At 59.0% G+C, this 10,023-nt stretch overlaps 1 protein-coding gene and 1 long non-coding RNA gene across 2 annotated transcripts; both read left to right on the top strand.

Annotated features, from left to right (window-relative positions):
* Positions 1 to 5,023: 5,023 nt before the first annotated feature.
* Positions 5,024 to 6,833, top strand: LOC131822480 (testis-specific Y-encoded protein 3-like; the record flags this gene model as incomplete). The annotated part of the gene is made up of 3 exons (XM_059158793.1): positions 5,024 to 5,101; positions 6,494 to 6,571; positions 6,732 to 6,833. Coding segments are annotated over exons 1-3 (258 nt in total), but the record flags the coding sequence as incomplete, so codon positions are not given.
* Positions 6,834 to 7,102: 269 nt separating this feature from the next.
* On the top strand, positions 7,103 to 8,251 carry LOC131822481 (uncharacterized). The gene is made up of 3 exons (XR_009350282.1): positions 7,103 to 7,189; positions 7,294 to 7,385; positions 8,046 to 8,251. It is a non-coding gene; the product is annotated as an uncharacterized LOC131822481 (long non-coding RNA).
* Positions 8,252 to 10,023: the final 1,772 nt, after the last annotated feature.

The raw sequence follows: 10,023 nt of genomic DNA, 5'->3' as shown, positions 1-10,023 counted from the left end.
ACACCCATGGGTGAAAGTGTTACGAGGCCTCGTGTGTCCCCATGCACGTGGGCTCGTGTGTGTTCCCACCTGCCCCATGCGCCGGCTTCACGGTTCAGGCCTGAACATCGATAAGTCTGCCTGCTCTTGGTCAGCGCTGGGGATCTCAAGTCCGATGCAGCCCCTCAGGGAGAATTCTAGGGTGGTGGTTAGCACCGGGCCAAAGGAAGACTGCTCAGGCCGTCGTCACGTCTTCTGGTCTCCTTGTCGCCTAAGCTGGAGAGTAGCCTCACGGCTCCCCCAGGCCAGTCTCTAGGATTCATCATGTCGACAAGGTGGAGGTGAAGTCCCAGGCATGCTGATGGTTGCAGCGGGGCTGCCAGTGGGGTTCCAGACCCGGAGGACCCCAGAATGTGCTGTGCTCACCCCACCCACTTTGCCTCGAACCCTCGACGGCTCACTCCTCAGGGCTTTTAGGAAGGGCCTGCCGAGCTCTAAACGGGAGAGGAAAGGCCGGATGGTGCTGCTAAAACCCCTCCCATGTGTCTCCCATAAACAGGTGCTCTGCTTCCTTGACTGGGGGATGCCCCGCCTGCCCTGTAAAGAGGTGTTTAGGATTGGACCCATGCCTCAAGTAGCATGCCTCAGGTAGCAACGGCTTAAGCTGTTGGTCACATCATAAGGACATCGGGTCTCCTCCCAGGGCCTTAGGGTGCAAAGCAGGGGATGTGGCTCGTGAACATCTCTCTGGAGTTCAGAGCAGCTTCAGGGCAAGCAGGTATGTGGCACAAGAGGGCTGAGCCCCTCCTGAAGAAGACCGCCAGCTTCAGGGGCTCAATGGCCAGAGCTGCTGGGAGACGGATGCTTGCTACAGGACTGCAGGACCCAGGGCAACGGTCTTTCATAAATGTGGCCTCGCAGGCAAGGGATGGGGTGCGCAGAATGCATGTGTGCTTTCCAGTGTACATGTGTCTAGGCACAGGGGACCAGAAACAGGGAAGGTACCCTTGAGACCGAGCCTCCCGTGATGTCTCCGTGCCAGGATGCTTACCTCTTGTCCTTTGGCCCCTGTCGTGTTCCTTCCCTAGCAGGGCAATGCCAGATGCCTGTCATTGCATGAATGTCTCCCTGGATTGGGAGTGGACGTGGAGATCATCCACATGATGGCTGAACAGATGGAAACCACAGTCCAAGGCAGTGGGGGTGCATATGAAATCCAGTCCACGGCAAACCCTTGGATTTCCGGCTGGGAACGGAATAGGCCGGTCGGTGCACACGCTTCCACGTGCACCTGTGTGTACATGGAAGGCAACGCCTCTGTACCCCTTCCCCCACGGTGTCACATCCAGCTGCATACACGTGTACCTGTGGGCACACAAAGAAACCTTGGTCTGAACACACATGGGCATGTCAGCCCACGGCTGTACTGAACACCGCTGGCACCTCAGAGTGCAGCCGGCATGAACTCTGCACAGCTCGAACCCCCGCGATAACATTAGTCCGGCCGCCCTAGGAGTGGAGCCACGGCGCAGAGCCATGCATCCACCGCGGATTCAGGAGACGGAGCCGAAGAAGACCTGTGCGAGGGTACAGAAGAAGCCGTGGCTGGCGGGAAGAATCGGTATGGACCTGCTGGGTACACATAGAGGTTGAAGAACCGCCAGAGCAACCACAACCAGCACTTCCTTGTACAGGACGCGGCATATGTGGCCCTTTGATGATTGAGATGACTGAGATGTGGTTGTAAGAAACCCGTCTGTTGCTGTAATGCTGGGGGAGACCGGCTTGCAATGGCTCCACACCAACTTGTGGCTCCCCAAGCCTACCTTGTTGGCCCGAAGCCACACTTTGGGTATCCTCTCTCCATGAGTGGGGGCCAGCACTGGGGACGTGCTTGCCCAGCCTGAAGTTCAGCTCGCGGCCTGACCTGTTCAGCTGCAGGGGAAGGCTAGAGAAGATGTGTTCTCCTCTGTAGGCAGACAGGCTGGGAACGCCTTCCCCATGGCATTGAAGTTTCACCCGATGGCAACGGAAGACACGCTGTCTCTGCAAGTGAAGGTATGGGCCTACATGCTGTGTCACCTAGGAGCCGGCCTCAGCTTCTTGTCTCTGCCCTTCCAAAGGGTGCACCCTGTAGTCCCCAGAGGGCACACCTAGTCCTCACCAACACCCCATGCAGCAAGCTCCCCTGGTTAAGGGCCAAGTACACACGACCATGTAGGGCAGCGTCCATCTTCGGAGGTTTTAGCTCCTCCCACTTTCAAATTCTTTGTGACTTTGGGACTAAAAGGCCAGTCTCTCGTTCGTAGCATAGACGTGGCCAGCTTTTCAAAACCTGCTCGTTCTGCTGTCGTCCACATCGTACTCCAGTGCCATGAAGCCCCATTACTGAGCAGCCCCATTACTGACACAGGGCAGTCCACAATTGCACTACTCGGTGACTGTGTACTCCCTGACTGTTTCCACCCTCTATTCCTCTGTGACTTCCTCACTCGCTGTCTCATATTTTCGGGAAACGTGACAGCTGCCCTCCTGGACACCACTGGATTTAGCTCTGCTCAGCCCATTTTTGGCTTTCCCACGATTGGGGGGCGGGTCCCTTCCTCACAGGCAATGTGTCCTCTGGGTCTATACGCCTTGCAAAGTATGAATTCAGCTGGAGGCCTACCCGTCCTTCCCACCCTGCCTAACCCTTCCTCGCAGCTCCCTGCCTGTCTCTCCCTCCCCATCCCAGCACACTCCTCTCCCACCTGCCCCTGTGCCTCTCTTCCCTTCTCTCCCTCCCTCCCATTCCGCCAGCTCTTCTTCTCCTCTGGGCTTCTCTCTCTCTCCTCCCAGGCTCCCTCTCATCCCCCTCCCGCTGTCTCCACCAGAGCCTTCTCCCTCTCCAGGGCTTTGCTCCTTTTCCTGCAGTAATCCCAGGAGGAGCCTCCTCCAACGGCTTGGGCAGGAAGGCACATGCTGGTCAGTTTAGATTGTACCAGGAATTCCACAGTCTGCGCAGTCTCAAGGACTGTCTCAGACATTTTTTCATCTCCCCATAGACAGCCATGAATTTTTCTCCCTGCAGGGCTGTTTGTTTGTGTTCAGAGGCAGATTGAGAGAGTGACACTTGTAGCGACCACACACCCTGCACTTCACGCCAAGGGAGTTCCTCCTGCTTCTTTCTGGTCAAAATCCCACCACCACCCCAGGACACACTGACCCATTCCTTTTAAAGGAGGCCCTCCCATGATGCAACCACAAGGCTGATGGCCTTGCCGTCACTCAGGAGGCCTTCATGACCCCTCAGGCGGCATGTGTCCTATCCCGCCCACCACAGTACCCCCGTCCCCCTTGGCTCTTGGACTCTATGAGGTGTGGTTCGGACCGGAAGGACGTGGTGAGTACCAGAGAAAGGGCACATGTGCTGTCAGTGCTCACTTGTCCGTCCCCTCCCCGGCTGGTACTCCACTCAGTGGCGGACACAGACTAAGGCAGAACTTGGAGCAGAGCTAGAGGAAAGACACAAGAGCCCTAGCAAGAAAGTCCGGTGATGAAGGAGAAAGCAAAGAGGAAAAGAGACACAGAGAAAAAGGGAAAGGGGTCGGGCAGAGGAAAGCACAGTGGGAGAGTTTGGTCACTGGCTTGGTCAGACAGTGTGCAGAGTTTCTCTTTGGATTAAAAGTCTGGCCCATTAGCATGCTGCCCAGTCCCACCCCGGACCTCCCCTGGGGCTGCTTTGCGGCTCTGTGGGCACCCAGGTGGCCAGGGTCCTTGGCTCTTTTCGCTAATTTAATTCAGAGAAATATTTGTGTGCGGTGTCCTTCTTTAAGGAAAGCCAGGAGAGAGGTGGTGGGCACGGGAGGCAGATGGTGCCAGCACCCAGCACCTTGGTGGTAGGCTCCTGGCTCCCTCCACCACTGGGCAGGTCAAGGGGAAAACCACAGGACAGTGATGTGGCTCAGTTGGAGCACCAGCTGATGCCCCCAGGGCTTTTCCCCCATTCTGCTGAGAAGGTGCGCGGGAGGCGTTCGGGGCAGACTCGGGATTCAGCTGCTGGATTTCAATTGCGGGTGACAGGCGAGGGGTCCTGGATGGACTGATGAGAAAGGGGTGAGTGGCCCTGTGATAACCGGGGCACTTGTGGGGAAGGCCTGAGATGTGTCTCCGAAAAAAACGAGAGAGGGGTTGAGAGGCGCGGAAGCCACCGCGGTGGCGGGCAAGGGCAAGCTTCCTGGCTGGCTCTGGGGCCTGCAGGGACAAGGCTGGTGGTAACCAAGCCCCCTGCCCCATAGCTGGTTAGACCTCGGAGCAACCAGCGTTCTGCACAGGGATCGGAGTCTGTATCCCTCCCGGGCCGCATGCGTGACTCCCCGCGAGCACGCCATGTCCGCTGTCTCAGCCCCGGATGCACGGAGGCCCTGTGCACATGGGTGCCCCAGACCCGTGCACTTGGATAAGAGGCTGCTGCCCAACATGGTTCCCGGGTGTCAGAGCTGAACCTGCCGGTACCACTCCATCGCCTGCCCTACACAGCTGCCTGGGTTCAGGGCTAAGGCCACATGGAGAGGGAGTCGAGGTCCGGGGAAGGCGGAGCTGCCTCAGAATCCGGGACCACCTTGGTCCCAGACGGGGGCGGTGAGGAGGCGGCTGCCCTCAGGGAGACTGGCTCCTGCGGGCACGCGGGGGCGCTTCTGGCCCTGGAGGCTGCCGGGCTGGTGGCCGAGGCTTTGCAAGAAGCTGAGGCCCCGTGTGGCCCAGAGGAGGCCAGCGCTGGGCAAGTGTTGGTGCTTGTGGTGCAGGATATAGTGGGGGAGGTGGAGGTGCTGGCCGTGGAAGACGAGGAGTTGCTGGCGGTGGAAGACGAGGAGGTGCTGGCGGTGGAAGACGAGGAGGTGGCGCAAGCAGAGCGGGTCGAGATGCCGAAGGAGCTGTCGCAGACAGAGCCGGTGCCGTGGCGCGACACAGCCGGGGCCGCTCTTGCCGCGCTGCAGGTGGTTCAGGATCGCTCCGCTCTGTGGATGTCCAAGCCATCAGGGCCTACCTGCGGCTCAAGCGCAGGATGAATCAGAAGCGGAGTGGTCACCTGGCTCGAAGGAGGGCCATCATCCAGGACATCCCTGGCTTCTGGGCATGCGCCGTATCCTTCCTTCATCGCTCCGGCTGGGTTTTGGCCCCTGGGGAGGACAGTGGGAGCAGGGCAGCAGGGAGCAGAGCCTGAGCCTGAGCCAGGGGCTAGAGAACGGCGAAGCTGAGCCTGGCTCCCCCAACCATGGCCCCCACCCCTCCAGTAATGGGCACCTGCCAGCAGTAGGCCACTGGGCAAGCAGGGGGCGAAAAGCCCTGAGCCCTGGGCCTACCCTTCTACTGCACTGCCTAGGGGGCCGGGGTCCAGCAGTGGGTGGTCCGGGAGGAGTTGGGTGCTGGGAGTTCGCGTTGGCAGGAAAGCCAGAGGCTGACCCTGTGGAGTCCTCTGTGAGTGGAAGCTCCGCGCCAGTGCTTTGGGGCTGCAGCACCCCCACACGCCTCTGCGGTCCCGGAACCCGTGTCAACAGTCTGGACTCCTAGTGAAGCCCAGCCCACTTGGCTCAGAGCACATGTTGGAAGGAAAGGATTTGGGGGTAAATGGGGCAGATGGAGAGGCTGCCCGCCTCATTCCGTGTCCTTCAAACCGTGTATCGTTGCCGAGTTCCCGGAGACCTCCGGTTCTGTGGTGCGCTTGCACTCATTGAGAGTCAGTCAGCAGGCTGCCTGATTTCAGCGGGCCCCGGGACCCTGGACACGGTGCCCCGGGTGCTACCAACTCTGTCTCCACAGGCCCTCCTGAAGCCGGCCGAGGCCCCTGGCCCAGGTGTTCCCAGACACGTTTCCTCCCTCCCTGCCTCTCCCTCTCCATGTCCCCCACCCGCGCTCGCTCACTCGCTCGCTCTCTCTCTGTCTCTCTCTCTCAACCCTCCCAGCCCTCCGTCTATGTCTGTCGTCAGGGTTTGGGTGTCTCTGTCTCTCTGTCTCCTTCCTCCCGCCGTACCCCTTTCCTCCCTTTGTGGCTGACTCTGCCAGGCCCTTGCTCGAGACCCTGGGTGTGCAGCCATGCTGCAAGCGAGCGGAGCAGCCCCCTTGTGGGCACAGAAGGTCCCTCAAGGGCCCAGGGCCTCGGGTGAGCACACAAGCAAACGGGGCCGTGAGGGGGACCGAGACCATCCAAACATCCAGAGTGGTGACTGACTGCCTCCTGGCCCAGCCGAGCACGGGCACAGGCCAGAGAGGACGTAGGCAGGGAGAGCGGACGGGCTCTTGACCTTGCCCTCCTGGGCCCCGGGAGCCTCAGCCCTGTTGATCCTCCAAGCCCTGCGATGCCCCAGGGCAGAGCATGGGTGACGAAAGGGCAAGCGCTGGGGAGGTTGGGACGGGGAAGTGCCTGCTGTTTCTGCACAGGCCGCCTTCCGTCCCTGGCTCTCAGTCGGGAAGGGCCGGGGCGTTCCTGGTTCTCTTCCCGGCGCCCTTGACGTCGAGGCTCCTTGACCCAAGGCAGATCCTGAATCACCCCCAGTTATCAGCTGTGATAGGTGACCAGGACACAGACATGCTCAGCTACATGACCAATTTAGAGGTTAGCCCTGGAGCCTGAGGCCAGCGGTGGTGCCTTGGGAGTGGGGGTGGAGCTGGAGTGGGTGCGTTTGAGTTGCTGAGAGTTGCGGTCAGTCAGTCACGCAGAACAGCTAGGGTCAACGACCCCTCCCCCTCCCCCTTCTCTTGCTTTCCTGCGGCAGGTGGAGGAACTGGGTCGTCCCAAGTACCGCTGCAGGTTGATGTTTTACTTTGGGAGCAACCCCTACTTCCACAACGACGTGATCGTTAAGGAGTATCACCTTAGCATCGGCGGTAGGTGTGGGCTTGAGGTGCAGAGGAGCTGGCGGAGGGCTTCCCGGCATGAGGGCCCGGGGGTGGAAAGGGAAGAGTGTGGGGTCCTCGGGCAGTGCAGGGATTTGGCACAGGAAGGGGGACAGGTCGTCGGTTGAGAGCGAGAGCTGGCGTGGGTCCTAGGCCTCGGAGAGCCTCCCTTAAGTTTCCTCATCCCGCAGGATATCGGGAGACTCGTTGCACTCCAGTCCAGTGGTACTGGGATTATGAACGTGGTGCTGCCAGCCGCAGGCGAGACCCCAGCGGCCTGAACTTCTTCAACTGGTTGTGTGACCCCAGCTGCCCAGGGTCCAACAGGATCGCCGGGGTGAGGCCCCTGCGCCTTCGTCAGCAGCGCAGATGCTGGAGTCCCGACTGCTGGGCAACGGGGTCGGGGGCCCCGTGCTCAGCTCACCTTTTGTCCCCTACCAGATCATCATCGAGGACCTGTGGCCCAATCCGTTGCAGTACTACCCGAGGCTGGAAGGCGGCGCCTGGGAATGAGCTGAGAGGACGACCTGTCGGTGAGGAGCCAGGAGGGCTGGGTCCAGAGCCCTGTGGGCAGGGGTGCCAGGGGACAGTCAATTTAGTGGCGGGGAAACTGAGGCTCAGAGGAGCTTGGACCCATGGAGCAGGGGGCAGGGTGGGAAGTGAGCCTGCGGGAACTCAGAGCGCACACACAGGGCCGAGGATGGGTCTAGTCCGGCAGGTTCATGCCTGCCATGCTGTCCTTCGGAAAACCCCTGGCCAATCCGGACAAGCAAGGCTCCCCCAGCCCATTTTCCTGAAGTGTCTCCCATGGCTGTCGGCCTCTCTCTCGGTCCTCCTGCCGCTCGTTCGGTTGGCGATGGCCTGCCTGTCTTTGGGAGTCGGGCTCCTTGTCCCAGCCCACTCTTGGACCACGACTCCCTGACGGCCGTCCACATGCCTGAGCACCGCGTGTCCTCCCACATCGTTCACATGTCCTTGGGAATGGTCCCAGGCCATCCCAAGCAGGGTCACGGTGCCCTGGCTGTGGAGGAACTGGGATCCCACGAGTACAAGGCATGCTCACAACATCACGTTCACTATCCCTGGCATCATACATTTTCACAAATAGCTAAGACTTTTGTGTGTAATTTCATGTTTCTGTGTGTGTGTGTGTGTGTGCGTGTGTGTCTGTGTGTCTGTGTGTGTGTGCCAAGGCATGGCAGCCGTGTGGAAGTGGACATCACAGAGCATCCGCGTTGCACCACCAAGAAGAATCTGATGAGGCCTCCACCGTTGAGAGACCTGCATGGGCTCTTCTCCGTGGTGCTCAGCCTGCACGGGACAGCAAAAGGGACAAGGAGCAGCAGGGGCAGCGCTAGAGAGGATCCTGCCCCTAGCTGCAGGGTCAGGGAGAAGGGCCATAAACAAGTTACAAAGCACCTTGTGTCCATGTGTGGTTTTATATTGGGGGCACAGGAAATGGCAAGGAGGCAAGAAGCCTGGTGGGACCCTCCAACCCCCATCCTGTTGGATTCCATGGGTGGGGTGATGGAGAGCAAGGGGCCAGGGCACAGCCGTTCTTGGCCTGCGGACAGAACCCCACCCTTCCAAGCAGGATCTGGCAGAGGAAGGGAAGAGGCGGGGCTCTCTTGGGAAGTCTTGCTCTGTAGAGCGGGGCACACAGGAGGGGTAAGGTGCTACCGAGTGGGGCCCTGGGGTCCCCTGGTCTCCTCGTACCACCGTATTCACATGGCTCGGAGAGCTTATTCTGTTGCCCTTCAACCTGGAACTGTGCCCTGCATTGCTGAGTTGCAATGCCATGCATCTTCTTGGTCAGCTCCAGCGCAAAACCAAGGGTCGTGGGAGGAGCAAAGATGAGGCGGTCGCTCACGGTCCCTCCCTGTGGCAACAGATCCTCCTGCAGTGCAGGGGACAGTTCCACGGATGTGTGAGGGAACGCAGGTGTGCTCCATGGGATGGCGGACATCCTGAGTGTTTATGTGTGAGGGAGCCGCTGAGGGCAGGTCCGCGCCTGCACACGGACGTGTGTGTGTGTGTGTGTGTGTGTGTGTGTGTGAGTGTGTGTGTGAAGGGGCAATCGGGAATGGCCCTATGCCCTCGACCATGTGTATGCATTGTGTGCCTCCCCTCAGTAAACAATCTGTAGTGCATGTGTGTGTGTCTGTGTCTCTCTGGGGCCTCCTTTGTACAAGGGCTGGACAGCTATGGTGTGTGTTTTGGGTGTATGTTTCCATGCGCAGTTCTGTGTCCAGTGTTTGGGCTGAGGGTACATGAGTCCGTGACAGAGATAGGATGTGTGCTGGGAATGAGTGTGGGTTTGCATGGGCTTTTGTGTGCGTGCGTGCACGTGTGGGTGTGCTTGAGCGGTTGAGTGTGCATTTCTATGTCAGGGAGGTCGTGTGTTTTCCTCGCATGTGTCTGCATCCTCAGGGAGTGTGCGTTGGAGTATGTGTTTTAGACAGGTGAGAATGTCTGTGTGTCCAATTCTGTGGATGTTTATGGATTGCAGGGCACCAGGGGCAGACTTCTTTTTTGAGCAGGGTCAACTGTGTACGCCTATGCCGGAGACCTTGGATGTGTTGTCGTGTGTGCGTGTGCTTGCAAGCATAGCTGTGTGTGGGGGAGGGCAGGGATGCATGCCTGCGTGTGCTCCGTGTGTGTGTTTTGTGTATGAGCGTAGAGCTCGTTGTGATTGTATAATTGTGTCAGTGTGTGTGTGTGTGTGTGTGTGTGTATGAGAGATTGAGAGAGTGGCTACGTGTGTGTTCTTTATGACACAGATGATGGGTTTTGTTTACATGCTTCTGTACCCTTAGGGCTATGAGCGTTTGTGCATGCGCCGATGTGTCACGTTATTATGCCTGTGGGCTCGAGGCCATAGAGGTGGTGGGGAATGCATGTTAGTGTTTTTGGGCACACACGTGTATGATTTTTATGGTGAGGCCAAATGCGTATGCCTGTGCCAGAGATCTTGTGGCAACTGGGTGTGTCCCGAGTGTTTTTGCAAGCGCCTATGTGTCTCCATGCAAGGGATGGTGTGCAGGCCTCAGATCCATATGCACGAGTGTGTATGTAGTGTGTACAGTGGGTTCGCAAACCGCTCGCCTGTCTGCGTGTGTGTGTGTGTGTGTGTGTGTGTGCAGGCTTGTATACACGTGCGTTCTTTGAGGA

This window comes from Mustela lutreola, chromosome Y (genome assembly GCF_030435805.1).
Source record: "Mustela lutreola isolate mMusLut2 chromosome Y, mMusLut2.pri, whole genome shotgun sequence".
In the NCBI taxonomy this organism is placed as follows: domain Eukaryota; kingdom Metazoa; phylum Chordata; class Mammalia; order Carnivora; family Mustelidae; genus Mustela; species Mustela lutreola.
The sequence above is the reverse complement of the archived record's forward strand: the minus strand, read 5'-3'. Positions and strand labels throughout refer to the sequence as shown.